The 19,961-nt window shown below is 48.2% G+C and overlaps 1 protein-coding gene across 17 annotated transcripts in view; it reads right to left on the bottom strand.

The window, feature by feature from the left end:
• Positions 1-18,749, bottom strand: part of MYCBP2 (MYC binding protein 2) — a 481,356-nt gene extending 462,607 nt beyond the window's left edge. For all 17 annotated transcript variants that reach the window (XM_075336774.1, XM_075336775.1, XM_075336778.1 and 14 more), the window contains exon 1: positions 18,153-18,749. In XM_075336774.1, the coding sequence (XP_075192889.1) occupies positions 18,153-18,409 (257 nt within the window). In that variant the 5' untranslated portion in view covers positions 18,410-18,749. The remainder of the gene's footprint in view (positions 1-18,152) is intronic.
• Between the last annotated feature and the right edge of the window lie 1,212 nt (positions 18,750-19,961).

The raw sequence follows: 19,961 nt of genomic DNA, 5'->3' as shown, positions 1-19,961 counted from the left end.
CGCACACAAGCGTGACAGATTTCTGTCCGGTTACATCTTTTAGCTCGATGTCGGGCACTGGATGACAGATCTGCATCCCATAAATGTAAACAGACTAAGCCACAGATCCCAGCAGGGATTGGGTTAAGATTTTTTTATTATTATTATTATTATTATTATAACCAATTGTACTCTACCAAAACAACAAGCTGTCCAGATCAACCACAAACAACGTACAGCAGAATAAAGGGCGCTGTTTGGCTTCCAATCTTCACGGCTTCTCAGCATCCAGTCTTCCTTCTTGCTGGGAAACAGTTTGTGCCTGATGTTTTACACTTCAAGCTGGCGGCACAAGCACCCATGTGCTCTCCGATACACTATGCCTCTGCAACCTCGGAGGAGCGCAGGAGCAGCAAGGATGGCAGCAGCCAGCCAGCATTAAAAGGGAACCAACCAGCAGCATTCTCATATATGCAGTAAAGCCAGTGCTATACTGGTGCTCGGATGCTGAATGTAAGCATAGCTTCTGTTCTGGGATTGGAGGTTTTATTTCAGAAATATGTGCAAGGTAAGTTCCAACTATTTGATTGACAAGTGCAACTGGGGGAAGGAATATGTGGGATGGGTTCTGCTATCTATTCCCACCCGACTGCCTGCCTAGCCTCGGTAAATGCTAGACAGTATGGGCTCCTTCCAGGTATGAGTCATTTCTGTCACGTGATACCTCGCATAACTAGTAACCCTCTTAACGAGAATTTCGCTTAACAAGCAAAGCTTTCTGTAAATTTGTAACCCGCCTTACGAGAAAGCTTTGCTGGACGAGCGAAATCCTCACCGCACACACTTCCGGTTCCGTCCATCCACCACACTCTGACCCGCACTTGCAGTCCACAAAAACACACATGTACGCACAAACACGCACGCACACACACATACAGTATTATGCTCCCCTTACCTTCCGTTCCACCGCCGGTCTCATGGTTCTTGTAGTTCCCGGGTACATCGTGACGTCCTCGCGGCGAACTACAAGACCCAGGAGGCATGCGATGGAACGGAAGGTTAGGTGAGCATATAATATAACATAATATGTTTACCTTTTGGTTCATCACCGGCCTCCTGGGTGCTGTAGTGCGCCGCTCCAGTCCACGCTGTGTATCTGCAGCCATAGCGACGAGGGAGGAACTTCCTGTCACCGCTAATGAAAGGCAGAGCGCTGGCCAATCAGAGGCAAGCAGCTCTGCCTTTGACGTCATCGCTCTGGCCGGGAACTTCCTGCCTCGTCGTTATGGTAACGCGTTACACAGCCCGGCCTCGTACCAGAAAACAGCAAGTCCCAGCAGACCGGCGATGGAACGGAAGGTAAGGGGAGCATATAATATGTGCGTGCGTGTTTGTACGTGTGTGGAATGATAGAATAGGGGACCAGGATGGGACATTTTAGAAGTTGTGGAACGGATCGTCAGCATTGCAATGATTTCCTATGGGAAATCTTGCTCTGCTGAACGAGTAACTTGATTAACAGGCACACTCCCAGAACGGATTGTTCTCGTTAACCAAGGTTCCACTGTATTTGAAATGCAGCCCATACAGTAACATCTACAGAGTCCAGGCAGCAGGCAGGAATAGATAGCAAAACCTAACCCACATATTCCCATCCTGTTGCACCTGTCAATCAAATAGCAGTGCATTGCTGGAACTTTACTTGCACATATTTCTGAAATAAAACCTCCAATCTCAGAACAGGAGCTATGCTTACATCATTCAGCATCCGAGCACCAGTATAGCACTGGCTTTACTGCAGATATGAAAATCCTGATTGTTGGTTCTCTTTAGGCCCCTATCACACAGTCACAATCCATTTTCTCATTGCAGATTGTGGCTAAACTGATGCAATGGATTAGTTTTTCGACGGATCCGACTAGCTGGGGGCTAAATAATAATTGGAGCATGCTCAGTTAAATGACAGATGACGACGGATCCTGCGTCCATAGGCTTCCATTCTACCAAACGAGAGACAGCAACAGATCCGTCGAGGTCAGTTTTCGACATTACTGCGGACGTAGTCTCCATCCAAACAGACATTTTTCGACGGATCTGCCGGATGAAACGTGAGGCCATTCGTCGCAATCCATCGCTAACACAAGTTGATGAGAAGAAAAAAAAAAGCCATTTCCAGCAGATTTAGTGGTAATCTGCAGGTGAATAGCAAGTAAATCAATCATGTTAACCTGAGTTACTGATCAGCAGCTACAGGGAGGATATTAAGTTATATCTTCTCTGCTGCCACTGGCTTCCAGTCACTGAGGTGGTGCAGGGGGCTGTTAGTCACTTGCTATAGAGTGGGCTTGGTGTGTTTATTCCCCCTGCTCTTGGAAGATAGACTGCTCAGCAGTGTGTGCAAAACTGGCAGTCAGTTAAGCTGCAGGGGAAGTGATTACAGCGCGCACACTGTGTGATCATTAGGCTGCATTCCAATATGAGTGTTTGGGAGTTTTCAATGGAGCAGATTTTCTGCACCAATTAGGTAACTTTAATTACTTGCGTTTGTGTTTTTGATGCAGCGGTTTTTGTATGTCATGTTTTTAATAAAGCTGCTTTCTTTTTTCATACAATCTGGTATCTGCCTTTAATAAAACTTTGATAGTCGTGTAAGTTTCTGCAATTCTATGGAGAAAATCTGCACATTTCAAAACCTTACTGCAGTTTAGGCTAGTTTCAGATGTCCGTGTTTAATCAGGTACCAGTCACACGCGTGGTTATGGTCACCCATGTGTCACCAGTGTGTCACCCAACGGGTAAAACACATGTCTCTAATGAAAAGATGCTCTATATTTACCTGTATCCAGCGATGTCTCCAGCTCTGCTGCGTCCCGCTCCTGATCCCCGCTCATTATTTTCATTGATTATTCACTGCCTGAGGATCTGGAAGCCGGAACATCGTGGGGACAGGCTGGGTACAGCACAGCCGAGGACAGCACTGCCGGGGACATCGCCGGTAACAGGAGGTGAGTATACAGCAGTTTGTGCAGTGACATCCAGGGGGTCATCAGGGTTCCCAATGAACTCTCATGAACCCCTGGAGGTCATCATCGTGACATTCACTGTAGCACAGTTTTCGCAGGGGTGTCATCAGGAGATCATCAGAGTTCATGTGGAAATCCGATGACCTCTTGGACGTCCCTGCACACACACCGCTGGCAGGATACTAACCTGTGACTAGCGATGTCCCCAGATGTCCTCGGCGATGCCGTCCTTTGGCGGTGCTGTCTCGTGCGCTGTCACCGCGAGGCCCCTGCTCCCAGCTGCTCACAGCAGTGAATAATCAATGAAAATAATGAGCGGGGGTCAGGAGCGGAAGGCAGCAGAGTCGGAGACAGAATCGCTGGATACAGGTAACTATAGAAAATCTTTTTATTTAAAAACTTGTGTTTTCTCCGGTATGTGTCACACTGATGTCACATGTATCACATCAGTGTGCGGTCCGTGTGACACCCGTGCTGCCGGAGAAAAAACGGGCACGTCTCCGTGTGAAATAGCGGGGCCACACATTCCGTGTGAGAGTGCACAATAGTGTAACATGGATACGTGTGACATCCGTGCTAAAAACGGATGTCACACGGACGTCTGAAACCAGCCTTAATTTGTGCAGAGTACGGCCACACGCTCATGTTTAAAGGAATACGTCATCAGGTATTTTCTCCCCATCTGAGAGCAGCATAATGTAGAGACAGACCCTGATTCCACCGATGTGTCACTTACTGAGGTGTTTGCTGTCATTTTGATACAATCAATGTTTTCTCTGCCGCAGATCTAGCAGCAGTTAGGCTGTGTCCGCACTTTGTGTTTTCACCTGCTTTTCTGCAGCGTTTTGAACTGCAGCGTTTTCATGCCAAAATGCATGCATTTTGATTTTCCTGCAAAGTCTATGAGAAAAGTGGATTTCTTGTGCGCACTTTGCAGTTCAAAACGCTGCGTTTAATTTGCATAAATTTGGGAAAAAACTCTGCGTTCAAAGAAGCAGCATGTCAATTGTTTTTGCCATTTGGCCTGCGTTTTGCTAACATTGAAGTCAATGACAATTGTAAAAAAGCAACAAACATCTAAATTCTAGCGTTTTACCTGCTTTTTAACTGCAGAAAGAATGTGTTTTGGACTACAAAATAATGGAATGATATGTCCCTTTACATACACAGTCCGACAATTAAATTAATGAAAATTATTAATTTATTTTATCGATTTATTATTTTAGCGATAAATAGTATAAAACCACTATAATATGAAATGTAACTATTTTTGTTAGGATTTCAATAATTATATGTGTATTCCTTTTTTTTTCCCCTTTTTTCATTGTGTTTGACTGTTAAAACTTTATTTAGCAGTGTCCTTATGTTCAAAACGCATCTAAAACGCAATGGAAAAAGCATGTAAAAAGCGCTAAAGAAACGGTAAAAATGCATGCGTATTTACCGCGATTCTGTGTAAAAGCAACTTTGGCAAATGCAATTTCTGCCATAGGATGCGTTTAGAACTGCAACTAGGACGACACAAAGTGCGGTCATAGCCTTATACAGAGCTCATGAATATGCTGGACTACCTGGCAGCAGGTTAAGTAGTCCTCTAATGATCTACTGCTGATTAAACCGTGATTTTATCAAATCTACACTAAGCAGCCCAGTAAGCGACACATCGCTGGAATCAGGATTTCTGTCTCTACATTAGGCTGCACTCAGATTAGGTGGCAAAAAACGTGGTGAGATTCCCTTCAATATTTAGTTTTTACCTAAACCAGGAGAGAGAAGAAAAAAAAAAAAAAAGAAAAATGTACACACACACACCACACAATATTGGTGATTTGTTTCTTTTGTATTTTTCCCTCAGATTGTTCCACTCCTGGTTTGGTTTTAAACCTACTTAGGTCTTCGATTTAAAAGCACCACTCCAGCGATGAAATTACAACAAAAAAAAAAAAAAAAAAAAAAAAAAAAAAAAAAAAAAAAACAAAACTGAGTTTTGCTTTAACCTTACAGTCCCCTGCACCGCCCGGGAGATTGGAGACTCTGCAAGGACAATAGAAGTTTTCTTCCTATACAGTTGCGCTTCCAGTACAAACAGCCTGACAATGCTGGCACAGTTTACCTGCAGACTACCTTTAGGGTATGTGCGCACGTTGCTTTTTACCTGCTTTTTTGCTGCTTTTTCTTCTGCGCTGTTTAATGCCAAAATGGATGTGTTCTTCTATTCAAGCAAAGTCTATGGGAATTTGGGTTTCTTGTTCACACTATGTTGTTCAAAATGCTGCCTTTTTGAGGCAGAACTTTGGTCAAAAACTCAGCTTTTCAAAGAAGCAACATGTCAATTGTTTATGCCATTTGGGTTTTGCACTGCAAAGCTGAGTTTTTGACCAAAGTTCTGCCACAAAAAGGCAGCATTTTGAACAACATAGTGTGAACAAGAAACCCAAATTCCCATAGACTTTGCTTGAATAGAAGAACACATCCATTTTGGCATTAAACAGCGCAGAAGAAAAAGCAGCAAAAAAGCAGGTAAAAAGCAGGTAAAAAGCAACGTGCGCACATACCCTTATATTCACAGGTAAATGTTTTTTTTGCAGGTGATGTTCCTTTAGCGTTTTTAAAAATTTAGCCAATTTTTTTTACATTTTTTCCCAGCATACAACTTTCCCATCAGGGAAAAAGTGTTACTTGAAAAGAGGACAGCAGGATCTAATAAATGTGCAGCTCTTGGCCGCAGTGTTTAGGGATTTTATAAGAGGGGCGATCCAAAAGTAATGATAATCGGTTACTTATATTTCACACAGAAATTAAAATAAAATGTTTTCTTCTCTCTTAGGTACCCACTAGTCCAGGGGAAGAAAAAAAAAAAAAAAAAAATACACACTTAAATAGGCCACGATTCCCGGGAGCTACATTCATTTGAATATGAACTGCCGAGGAGTGAACATCAAAATGGACGAAAACGAGCTCAGAGCTATCAAATACCTCTGTTTGAAAAAAAATGACTACCAAAGACATACACAGCGACTTGGTGGAAACATTGGGGGACTCTTCTCCATATTCCATAGTTGCACGCTGGGCAAAGGAATTTAAGCTGGGAAGAACATCGACGGAAGATGAACATCGTGAAGGACGCCCATCCACGTCCCTCAATGAAGAAAACGTGAAAAAAGTTGAAGTTGTATTGGCAGATCGAAGTGTGACCATCAGGCATGTAGCTGAGGTCACAGGGATCTCATATGGCAGTAATCAAAGAATCCTTGCAAAAGAATTGCATATGAGAAAGGTCTCCGCGCGTAGGGTGCCAAAAAATATATATTTTTTTTTAATATATTCATTGTGTTTATTATTGATTATCATTACTTTTGGATCGCCCCTCGTATAACTCCCATTCAGGATGGCCATTTACATCAGGTTTTGTCGTTCCCATTCAAGAGCTAGGTGTAAGCATAAGCTCAGGCTACACAAACAATTGCAGCCTAAGGTCATGTGCCCACGTTGCGTCCTGTTCCTGCAGAAATTTCTGCAGCGATTTTAACAGCACACGTGCGCTTCAAATCGCTGGAGAAACACTGTAATGAATGCAGCCTCTCCCATAGACAGAGCGGGACCTGCATCCAAAGCGCATGGAATAATTGACATGTTGCTTTTTAGAACGCAGCGTTTTGGCAGCATGCAAATCCCTGCGTTCTAAAACGCAACGTGCACATGGATTATGCACAATCTTCAAAGATTGTGCCGGGGACGCATGACGCATGCAGTTACGCTGCAGTGCAATATGCAGTGTAACTGCATGCAAATACGCAACGTGGGCACAGAGCCTTCCATTGATAACGACCTATGGTGCTCTGATATGATCCGCAACACAATCGAAAGTTTCCAAAAAAGTGTTGGATTTTCTGTTGCTTCCCAGTAACATGCAACACACTTGGCATAAACTTCAATGCACATCACATGCGTCGTCGGCTAGTTTCACACTTGCGTTGAACGGTATCCGTTGCATTGCGTTGTGTAACGGATGCAACGGATGTGTTGCATATAGTGGCGCAACAGATGCTGCAAAACAACGCAATTCGTTTTGATTTTTTTTTTACAGTTTTACCAGCGGCAGACTATTGTGACCGATCGGCCGGCCGCTCCCAGCAGCCGGCCGATCGGCCGACCGCTCCCAGCAGCCGGCCGATCGGCCGACCGCTCCCAGCAGCCGGCCGATCGGCCGACCGCTCCCAGCAGCCGGCCGATCGCTCCCAGCAGCCGGCCGATCGGCCGACCGCTCCCCGCAGCCGGCCGATCGGCCGACCGCTCCCCGCAGCCGGCCGATCGGCCGACCGCTCCCCGCAGCCGGCCGATCGCTCCCAGCAGCCGGCCGATCGGCCGACCGCTCCCCGCAGCCGGCCGATCGGCCGACCGCTCCCCGCAGCCGGCCGATCGGCCGACCGCTCCCCGCAGCCGGCCGATCGGCCGACCGCTCCCAGCAGCCGGCCGATCGGCCGACCGCTCCCCGCAGCCGGCCGAGCGCTCCCCGCAGCCGGCCGAGCGCTCCCCGCAGCCGGCCGATCGGCCGACCGCTCCCCGCAGCCGGCCGAGCGCTCCCCGCAGCCGGCCGAGCGCTCCCCGCAGCCGGCCGAGCGCTCCCCGCAGCCGGCCGAGCGCTCCCCGCAGCCGGCCGATCGGCCGACCGCTCCCAGCAGCCGGCCGATCGGCCGAGCGCTCCCCGCAGCCGGCCGAGCGCTCCCCGCAGCCGGCCGAGCGCTCCCCGCAGCCGGCCGAGCGCTCCCCGCAGCCGGCCGAGCGCTCCCCGCAGCCGGCCGAGCGCTCCCCGCAGCCGGCCGAGCGCTCCCCGCAGCCGGCCGAGCGCTCCCCGCAGCCGGCCGAGCGCTCCCCGCAGCCGGCGAGCGCTCCCCGCAGCCGGCCGAGCGCTCCCCGCAGCCGGCCGAGCGCTCCCCGCAGCCGGCCGAGCGCTCCCCGCAGCCGGCCGAGCGCTCCCCGCAGCCGGCCGAGCGCTCCCCGCAGCCGGCCGAGCGCTCCCCGCAGCCGGCCGAGCGCTCCCCGCAGCCGGCCGAGCGCTCCCCGCAGCCGGCCGAGCGCTCCCCGCAGCCGGCCGATCGGCCGAGCGCTCCCCGCAGCCGGCCGATCGGCCGAGCGCTCCCCGCAGCCGGCCGATCGGCCGAGCGCTCCCCGCAGCCGGCCGATCGGCCGAGCGCTCCCCGCAGCCGGCCGATCGGCCGAGCGCTCCCCGCAGCCGGCGAGCGGCTGAGCGCTGTCACTTGCCGGCGCCCGGGCATGCTGGCGGCCGATCAGCTGAGCGCTGTCACTTGCCGGCGCCCGGGCATGCCGGCGGCCGATCAGCTGAGCGCTGTCACTTGCCGGCGCCCGGGCATGCCGGCGGCCGATCAGCTGAGCGCTGTCACTTGCCGGCGCCCGGGCATGTCGGCAGCCGGTCGTTCAGCTGAGTGCTGTCGCTTGCCGATGGCCGGGCGCTCAGCTGAACGTTCGGCCACCGCAAGCCAAAATAAAGTTTGTGATTTAAAAATAAAAAAAGCATGCGCAGTGAAATCCAGAGGATTCCGCTGCTGAAAACAACGTTACAAGCTGTGTTCCTCCCGCTGGGCGGAAGCAACGGAGCGTCGCCCAGCGGAAGCAACGCAGTTTTGGTACAATCCCGTCATCCATACAAGTCTATGGGAAACAGCGGAATCAGTTAACGGATTCCGCTGTTTTCCAAAAGGGCGGATTGTAACGGAAGGACAAAAACGCAAGTGTGAAAGTACCCTTAACGGCATCTTTGCTGTTTTATTTCCATGAAAAATCAGAGCTCTAAAATAGTCATGAGACATGTCACATTAATGTTTGTCATGCGAGTTTTCAGAAAACTAAAGTCGTTCCACACGTGGCCGAGTGACCGGAGAGAGCAGGGCAACGCTCACATTTTTTTTTGCACAACAATGAAGTTGCAGTGTCGCAATGCAACATCGCATCTAATGATTTCCTATGGTGTCGCACTGCGGCCTGCAACATACTGTGACGCAAAGTCGCAAATGGTTCCAAATCCAAGTCAAAAGTGACTCCCTTGCTATGGACATCAAAGCAAGTTGCAAACCTTGGGCTAGGGTGACATTCTAAATAATAAAGCTCAGACTCTGCTGCAAATAAGCAGCCAAGTGGCAAGAAGTCACCAACATCTTACACTGAAGTGCATAATAAGCGAGTCGGGTGATACTTGTGACAAAGTCCAACTCATGCAGAAACGTTTGCGACTGTCGCAGGTGCAATGCAACACCAAGGAAAATCATTAGATGCAACGTCACAATGACACACTAAGGGTATGTTCACACATTTCTTATTTGCGGCTTTTTTTTTTTCTTCTTCATCTGCAGCAAAACCTGCTCCTATTGGGGGTGGGGGAGGGCTGCTTCCACAACAGGTAATGCTGTGTAATTTGTCTACGTAGTAAAAGAAAAGTTAGGCTAGGTTCGCACACTGCGTCTTTTTTCGCTGCGTTTGTGCGTTTTTGGACGCTAAAAACGCACAAAAATGCACCTGCGTCGAAAAAACGCATCAAAAAAACGCATGCGTTTTTGCCGCGATTTGGTGCGTTTTTGATCTCTGCGTTTTTCCAATGCATTGCATGGGGGGGAAACGCAGAAAAACGCAGGAAAGAACTGACATGTCCATTTTTTTTTTTTTTTTTTAACTCAAAAACGCAGGTAAAAAAAAACATGTGTGCGGACAGCAAAAATGAAAACTCAGACTTTGCTGGGGAAGCAAAGTCCTGCAGTTTTGAGGCCAAAAACGCACCCGAAAAACGCGCAAAAACGCTGTGAAAAAACACACTGTGCGCACATAGCCTTAGTGTCATTCACTACAACACAGCTGCGTTTTATCACTGTCATTGAAAGCAATGATGGAAAGAAAAGCTGCAAAAATGCTGAGATAATTGACATGCTGCGTCATTCAAACAGCAGTTCTCCATTTCAGTCAGGGGAAAATAAAAAAAAAAAAAAGCGCGCGCACATGTGCGTGTGGTCTGAAATCTCAGCTTTTGCTGGTACTGTAAAGAGCAGTTTTTAATTTGCATAAAACTCATGAAAAAAAAAAAAAAAAAATCACAAACACGTGAACATAGCCTTAACAAGGTAGTACATTACAAAGCATAGTGGCCACAATGACGTTAAGCCGAAAACAGAAGGCTTTTTCTAAGTATCTTGTTGTCAATTCTGCCTGTGAGTGGGGCTATCGCTGTCCACTCATCCACCACATGACCTGGCTGCAGTGACCTCGGACGTCCGGTGAGTTTGCATTAACTTCCAGAATTGGAAGTTGACCCAGCAACACCGAGGCGGGACCTGGTCTCCATGAGTGAGTGGGCTGTGGCAGAGTTTTACCACTCATCACAGCCCAGTATCGCTCTTGCTTGTGACGCTCTGCGGTGAAGGAGAGTGCGTGCGAGATGCTGGCTGTGACGTCAGAAATCTCCGCCCCAGCCCAGTCACTCACAGAGACCAAATCCTGCCTCGGTGATGTCGGATCAATTTCCAATTTCAGAATTGACCAGACATCACAGGTCACTGAGCCAGGGGTGATGGGAACAGTGTACAGCGACAGTGCCACTCACAGGTAGAATTCACTACAGAAGGTATTTAGAAAAAGCTTTCTGTTTCAGCTTAACATCGACGTGGCCACTATACTTTGTAGTGGATCTCCCCTGTAAGGAAGATGTTGAAAAGAGCCACTGAAGCGGCAGAGTTTAGAACAGGAAAATGCACAGACTCTTAGGCCGTTTCACACATCCAGCTTTTCGCCGGTTTGCCGGATCCGGCGCTCTCCCATACAGTGACTACAGTACAGTGACAGCGCAACAAGCGCCGGTCACATGCTGTCATGTGACCGGCGCATGTGACCCGGAAGTTACAGCGCTGTCACTGTACTGTATTGTCTGTACGGGAGAACGCCGGATCCGGCAAACCGGCGAAAAGCCGGATGTGTTAAACCGGCCTTAGGCCGCGCTCACATCAGCGGTATTTTACCGCAAAACTGGATCCGTCAAAAATGCGTTTCAGTTCAATTCATTTCCAATGGAATCGCGGCAAGATACAGTCACATGCGGTTGCGTGTGTCACACAACAACTGTATGTAACCACATCTTGTCGCAATTCCATTGGAAATTAATTCAACTGAAGCGCATTTGTGACGGATCCGGTTTTGCGAAAAAATACCGCTGATGTGAGCGCGGCCTTAGACCCCAATATACTGCACATACAACAGACTACATTGGCGTCAATTTGTGACGGTAAGCATGTATTCACACAGACGCCATGGAGCCACAACAGCTTAATGTAGCCCACAGAGGTCAGGCCAATCAATTTAATTTCTTGTCACATGTACTTTATTAGCTCTCAGATTATCGCTTTACAAGCATAACTATCCTTTATGGTGTTAAAGCCAGTGGTACACAAGAAGAAAATCAACATACAGAAGATGCATAAATACAGACAGACCATGGGTAAAAGAACTACAAGTCAAAGGCCCCATTAGCTATACACTGTGTGCAGAATTATTAGGCAAATGAGTATTTGATCACATGATACTTTTTTACATGTCCTACTCCAAGCTGTATAGGCTGAGAGCCAACTATCAGTTAAGTAAATCAGGTGATGAGTATCTCTGTAATGAGGAGGGGTGTGGTGTAATGACATCAACACCCTATATAAGGTGTGCTTAATTATTAGGCAACTTCCTTTCCTTTGGCAAAATGGGTCAGAAGAGAGATTTGACGAGCTCTGAAAAGTCCAAAATTGTGAGATGTCTTATAGAGGGATGCAGCAGTCTCTTGAAATTGCCAAACTTTTGAAGCGTGATCACCGAACAATCAAGCGTTTCATGGCAAATAGCCAAAAGGGTCGCAAGAAGCGTGTTGGGCAAAAAAGGCGCAAAATAACTGCCCATGAATTGAGGAAAATCAAGCGTGAAGTTGCCAAGATGCCATTTGCCACCAGTTTGGCCATATTTCAGAGCTGCAACGTTACTGGAGTATTAAAAAGCACAAGGTGTGCCTTACTCAGGGACATGGCCTGGATTTTTCAAAGGTTTTATGGACTGATGAAATGAGAGTGACTCTTGATGGGCCAGATGGCTGGGCCCGAGGCTGGATCAGTAAACGCAGAGAGCTCCACTCCGACTCAGACGCCAGCAAGGTGGAGGTGGGGTACTGGTATGGGCTGGTATCATCAAAGATGAACTTGTGGGACCTTTTCGGGTTGAGGATGGAGTGAAGCGCAACTCCCAGACCTACTGCCAGTTTCTGGAAGACAACTTCTTCAAGCCGTGGTACAGGAAGAAGTTGGTATCATTCAAGAAAAACATGATTTTCATGCAGTACAAGGCTCCATCACATGCATCCAACTACTCCACAGCATGGCTGGCCAGTAAAGGTCTAAAAGATGAAAAAACAATGACATGGCCCCCTTATTCACCTGATCTGAACATCATAGAGAACCTGTGGTCCCTCATAAAATGTAAGATCTACAGGGAGGGAAAACAGTACACCTCTCGGAACAGTGTCTGGGAGGCTGTGGTGCCTAGATCGTAAACAGATCAAGCAACTGACAGAATCTATGGATGGTAGGCTGTTGAGTGTCATCAGAAAGAAAGGTGACTATATTGGTCACTAATCTTTTTGGGTTTTGTTTTTGCATGTCACAAATGTTTATTTCTAAATGTTGTGCAGTTATATTGGTTTACCTTGTGAAAATAAACAAGTGAGATTGGAATATTTGGTTTTTATTAAGTTGCCTAATAATTCTGCACAGTAATAGTTAGTTACCTGCACAAACAGATATCCTCCTAAGATAGCCAAATCTAAAAAAAAAAAAACAAAAAGAAACACCACTCCAACTTCCAAAAATATTAAGCTTTGATATTTGGGTCTTTCGGGTTGATTGAGAACATAGTTGTTGATCAATAATAAAAAAAAAAAATCCTGTAAAATACAACTTGCCTAATAATTCTGCACAGTGTAGTATAAATTGCAATGCACTATAGCAGCGATCAGTGACCCCAACACATGGGGGTGGGGGAAACAATGGCTTTTTCACACAGATGGGAGTGCAGAAAACATGCCCTGTAGTACAGTACTATATAAGCAAACAAATCTGTGTAGCTGAAAAATTCTGCAAAGAAAGATGAGGAGCAGATATTAGGCCACGTTCTCACTATGAGCTTTTGATGTTGCAGAACTCCTTCACATAGCATGTACCGTAGGTTACTTAAAAACGTATGTTAAAAATAAAATCATCACTTTTTTTATGCTGGATTTTTTGTCTTTTTGGTGTGCAGTGTTTTAAAGGGAACCCATCACTACGTTTTTCCCTTATGTGCTGCGGCCACATCCAATGACCTCTTATACACAGCATTCCAAAATACTGCATATAAGAGCCCAGGCCGCTCTGTAGAACGTAAAACACACCTTTTAGTACTCACCTAGGGGGTGGTACGGTCTGCTGGGTGTTGCTGGTCAGTCTGGCACCACCTCAATCTTCTGCACGGTCATCCTGCCGAGCCCTGTATGCATGATGTGCCCTGCGTCATTCAGAGGGCTCCATTGCACTCCTGCACTTTGGTCTGCCTGGTGAGGGCAGATCAAAGTATGGGGAATCTTTGTCCTTTCCTTGCACCTGCACATTATAGTCCTTTACTCTGCCCTCAGCAGGGCAAACAAAACTACGCATGCGCAGTACAATGGCGGCCTCTATATGGATGACGTAGGACGTGTCATCCACATGGTGGACCTGTGGAAGTGTGACTACACGCGAAACGGCTGTCGTCTTGGTGGGACCTGCACCCGGTCTTCACCCTGCGTTTTATATGCGCCTATTCGTAAAATAAAGAATTTTTACCGGATCTGAGCTGGATTGTGCAGTTGTTTCATTCTCCCTACATTGGCTATTGAGGCTCCTTATCCTTTCAACACACACCCAGGACCGGTGAGTGAAGTGGGGTTTCCATGAGATGTCCATTCCCCGCAGGACTATTGTCAGGCTGGTTGCGGCGGTGCAGAACAGTCTTTTCTTTTCCAACTCATCCACATGGTGCTGAGCAGGAGGACGGCCATCGCACAAGATAGAGGAGGTGCAGATCTGAGAGTAGCGACACTCAACGGACTGAACCGTACCCTAGGTGAGTATTATAAAGGTGTTTTTTTACATTCTTCAGAGCGGCCTGGGCGCATATTATATATATATATATATATATATATATATATATATATATATATATATATATATATATATATATATATATACACATATATATACACACACACACACACACACACATTATATACACACACAGCATTCCAGAATACTGTATAGGGGCTCACTGGTGGTGGCCTCCGCTCATAAGGGAAAAAGCTAGTGACAGGTTCCCTTTAAATCATGCTGCTTTATTTTTGACGTTCTAGTACGTGGATTTGACAAAACTTTATTGATATTCTTACATGTGGAAACACTAAAATGCATGTGTGATTTCTGCATCTTATGCAAGTTTATGGGGAATATCTTCATAGAAAACTCAGTGTACCCGCAGAGAATCTGACATGCTGCGGATCTGAGACTATAAGGCTATGTGCCCACGCTGCGGAAAATGCGTGGATTTTGCCGCGGATTTCCCGAAAATCTGCAGCTCAGGCACTTCCCAGCCATTTCTATGGCATTTTGGAAATGCTGTGCCCATACTGCGGATTTTTCCGCAGCGGATTTCGTGCGGATTTTGATCCGGAAAAATCTGCAACATGTCAATTATTGTTGCGGATTTTCATCCGGATTTTGGCTTTAAAATTGGGGGGGGGAATCCGCACCTTTAAAAAGGTGCGGATTTTGCGGGAAAGCTGCGGATTTTGATGCAGAAAAATCTGCAGCTACATTCTCCGTGGGCACATAGCCTAAAAGTTGTTTTTGACGCAGTGCAAATACAGTGTCAAAAAACTTTGAGCATACAGCCCATCTGCAGGGATCAATACTGCGAATATCACTGTTTGCAATGGAAAAGGGTGAAAATACACAATGTGAGAACTTATTCTAAATGGGTAGTCCAATAAGTGATTTTTCTTTCATTTCTAAAATTTTAGAGGTTGCCTCCCAGGTCCGCTGCCAGTCTCTGCTTATTATGCAGGCCACAGGTGTCAATCCCTGGCTTTAGTAGGGACATACTGCCACCACTGTGCGTCATTAGGACAGACATGTCCACCTACAGCTTCCTGTACAGTCACTGGCTGCAGAGTATTGGAAGCAGACACCATGGTGAACCCGGGCACAGAAGCGGCAGAGATCACAGTGAGGAGTCCTCACTTTGTAGCCGGCCCAGAGGTGGTTTTTTTTTTTATTTAGTGCCCACACAATGTAATTTCTTCTTACTTTTACAAGTGCCTATTAAGCATAAATAGATATATTACTGCACATTTTAAGAAATCAACAAGTCCATCATAGCCATGCCATACAATTATCTAAATTAGTGACAGCAGAAAGCTGCCAACATGACTAGACACACTGCTGTCCAAGCCATCCAGCCACACCCATGATAGTGGAGCCGCTGTAACAAAGCCAAACACTTGTCAGCCCCAGAGCGGAGAACCTGTCATGCTTGTTTCCATCTCATGGCGGACGGCTCCTCGTGGGAACCCAGCTTATCCTATAGGACACAGTGGCATTACCATAGGAGAGATAAACCATCCGCCTCATGATGCAGGCCCAGTGCAGGACTCCTCGCTGTGCTCAGCTCTTACACAATCTGTATTTCTGGATGTGATGAAACAGGAGAGGTCGCAGCACTTCATACACTGTATAGTGCTCAGCAGAGAGAATCACAGGCACCCATTACTGGAGGGATTCCTATACTGCCGGGTGCGGAGATCTGCAGGGCAGCGAGTGGTGACATGTGACACGAGGGCTGTCAGGACAAAGCTAGCAGGGATAATAGGAACGCAGAATAAGGCAGATTATGGAATCGCTCCGACCCTACACACCGCAGAATAATCTATACGTTCATGAATCATTTACTGCTCATAGTGTTGTCCTCTGCTCGGCAATAAAGCGCGTCGTTCGTAGTTAAGCCTTAACTTTACGTGCCCTTGTATTGATTACATTATCGGCTTATTAATAAAATCACTAGAATAAAACCTGGGGAAAGTCCATGATGGACAGAAGCAAGCCTCCTATTAGGTGTACAGCTCCTGGCACGTGCCCACACTCACCATCTCCCAATAACCCCCTCTAAGTAGGCATCCACTAAGGTGTATACACAGCCCTAACATTGGGGTCACATCCCCCGCACTTCAGAGTGTTGACCTGATCAGCGACTCGCACAGCCACAATCATTTATACATTGCATCAGTCCAATCGCCAGATCATCACTGATGAAGCATGTAACCGTTATATAGCGCACCTCACACGTCCTGTGTCATTTATGCTGTAGATCGAGGGTCCGAGAAATGTCTTTTTAATCAGTCACACATCAAAGTCGCCAGTGCTAGAGCATGGGTCCATGAAAGCTCCGGTGGCACACGGAGGGCCTCCGGTATAGCACCAGATCCTGGAAGCTGGGAAACCTCCGGCAGATTTTCTCTGCTCATGAGAGGACAAAGTGAGGGTAAAAACTGGCGCTGACCAAACACCGATGAAAAACCCTTCACCCCAGTAATATCACTCATGTCCAAATGACGGCACATGCCAGCCTCTAGGCCATCGTCATGCGGATTTTATCAGATGTCCAATAATGTGACAACAGCCTGCACACAGCCCAAATAGAAAGGTTCCCAAACGTCGGCTTCCTAGTGCCAGCGCTCCTCTGACATGAGCGACCATGTCCTACCTACAGGTACAGCCCAGATTACGGCCTGTACAGAGGGTTCACCTCAAGAGTGGCAGAGTACGCCAACAGGAACGACCAACTATACACCCTACCCACAGGATAACCTGCCATCAGCAGCACCTAACCTGCTCTGGAAACACTAGTAACTGCCATCTTCATCCATATACTGGGGGCCCTGGTGTCATCCATTAGCACACCTTGTTGAATATACCAGCGTGCCCATCAGCCACCGACACTGCATATACTAGTCTGTGTCAGCGTCGTACATGACAGCCTGACCATCAAACCCCCAACTGGCGCATACGCCAGCCTGCCCATCAGCCGCCCCGTCCCCCCAATTGGCGCATACGCCAGCCTGCTCATCAGCCACACCCACCCCAAACGTGGGGTACGCCAGTCTGCCCATTAGCTACCCTTCACCCGGTGTCCCATACGACAGCCTGCCCGTCAATCCGCCATTACCCCCCTTGCCGTTGTATACGACAGCCTGCCCGTCAATCCGCCACCGCCCCCCTTGCCGTCCCGAACGACAGCCTGCTCGTCAATCCGCCGCCCCCCTTGCCGTTGTATACGACAGCCTGTCCGTCAGCAGCTGATGTTCTCATTACTGGGGTATCGTAGAAACACGACTCGTCAGAAGCTAACGCCACCAGTATTGAAGTAGCCTGGCACCATATCAACAGTGAACATCACCAATAACAGGGTTCAACAACACCACCACTTATACCCAGTTACCAGCTAATAGTACCAGTCATGGGCAGACACAGAAGAGGGCCCTACAATACAGGAGCCTTTGCAGTTAGATAGCTCCTAATAACGCACAATTCCACCTGTTTAGACGTGGGTATCCATGCCTCCTGTGTGGCAGCACAAGTTGCAACAATGGTATGTCCTCCCCTGGCACCACATATAATTTGTCACCACACATACCCTCCTGCCAGCAGGAAGCTGATGGCACCACACATACCTTTCTGTCAGGGGCTGATTGCTATCCACTGCTGGCTAGAGGGTATGTGTGGGGCCAGGGCACCATCTGCTGCCAGGAGGGTTTGTGTGGGGCCCCCTGGTCCCAAATGTACCCACCTATCAGCAGCTAGTAGCACCCTGGCACCGCACGTACCCTCCTGCCAGGGGCTGACGGCGCCGCACGTACCCCCCTGCCAGGGGCTGACGGCGCCGCACGTACCCCCCTGCCAGGGGCTGACGGCACCGCACATACCCCCCTGCCCACCCCCGTTACCCCGTACACAGCCGCCCGGCCACAGGGCCGACAGTGGGGAGGAGGAGGGGCAGTACCTGGCCGCCTGTCCGCTCTGCTGCTCTCGGTCGGTCACCGCCGCGGTGTAGATCTGCCGGTAGCGCTCAGCCAGGGCCTTCCCGGATAGCAGCAGCTGGTAGCGGCTCCTGCAGTCGGGCCCGGTGCTCAGCTCTTGACTCCCGGCCATAGTGATCCGTGCAGCGCAGGACGCGGAAGGTGCGGGGAAGAAGCCGTGCTCCCCCGGGCCGGATGAGGCGGCGGCGGGAGGAGGGGGTGCGGTTGCTGCGCACATCATCTTCCTCGGTCGCTGTGTGCAGACGGTGTGTGCGTGTCACTGCAGCATGGGGCGCACGTCCGGCCTCGCCGTGTCCTCCGCTACCGGGACGTGCAGCCTCCACACACCGACAATCACCGCAATCCCGGAGTCAACCCACGCCCCGACCCTTCACCATCCTCCCCACAGCGAGCGAGTCCGTGCGCGCTTCTCCGGCGTCCTGTGCTCCGCGGCTCCTTCACACGGCTCCAGTGCCCGCAAGCTCCGCCAGCTCCACCTCAGCCCCGCACCACAGAAAGCTGCACACTCAGTGCTGCCATCTTAGCTTCATTATCTGCTGCTGCTATTTCTCCTCATCACACAGAGCATGCCGGGAGCTGCGGGCTGGTCTGCGCCTGCTGGGAACACAGCGCCCCCTGCCGGGCTCACCGAGTACAGCGCCGCCACGGCCGGGAATAGGAATATCTGTGTACATGTTATATACAGTATATTATACTATACACAGAGGAGGCGCCGCCACGGCCGGGAATAGGAATATCTGTGTACATGTTATATACAGTATATTATACTATACACAGAGGAGGCGTCACTATGGCCGGGAATAGGAATATCTGTGTACATGTTATATACAGTATATTATACTATACACAGAGGAGGCGTCACTATGGCCGGGAATAGGAATATCTGTGTACATGTTATATACAGTATATTATACTATATACAGAGCAGGCGTCACTATGGCCGGGAATAGGAATATCTGTGTACATGTTATATACAGTATAATATACCATACACAGAGGAGGCATCACTATGGCCGGGAATAGGAATATCTGTGTACATGTTATATACAGTATAATATACTATACACAGAGGAGGCGTCACTATGGCCGGGAATAGGAATATCTGTGTACATGTTATATACAGTATATTATACTATATACAGAGGAGGCGTCACTATGGCCGGGAATAGGAATATCTGTGTACATGTTATATACAGTATATTATACTATACACAGAGGAGGCGCCGCCACGGCCGGGAATAGGAATATCTGTGTACATGTTATATACAGTATATTATACTATACACAGAGGAGGCGTCACTATGGCCGGGAATAGGAATATCTGTGTACATGTTATATACAGTATATTATACTATACACAGAGGAGGCGTCACTATGGCCGGGAATAGGAATATCTGTGTACATGTTATATACAGTATATTATACTATATACAGAGCAGGCGTCACTATGGCCGGGAATAGGAATATCTGTGTACATGTTATATACAGTATAATATACCATACACAGAGGAGGCATCACTATGGCCGGGAATAGGAATATCTGTGTACATGTTATATACAGTATAATATACTATACACAGAGGAGGCGTCACTATGGCCGGGAATAGGAATATCTGTGTACATGTTATATACAGTATATTATACTATATACAGAGGAGGCGTCACTATGGCCGAGAATAGGAATATCTGTGTACATGTTATATACAGTATATTATACTATACACAGAGCAGGCGTCACTATGGCCGGGAATAGGAATATCTGTGTACATGTT

Source organism: Anomaloglossus baeobatrachus, chromosome 2 (assembly GCF_048569485.1).
Source record: "Anomaloglossus baeobatrachus isolate aAnoBae1 chromosome 2, aAnoBae1.hap1, whole genome shotgun sequence".
Lineage (NCBI taxonomy): Eukaryota > Metazoa > Chordata > Amphibia > Anura > Aromobatidae > Anomaloglossus > Anomaloglossus baeobatrachus.
Note: the sequence above shows the minus strand (reverse complement) of the source record. Positions and strands in the feature narration are given on the sequence as shown.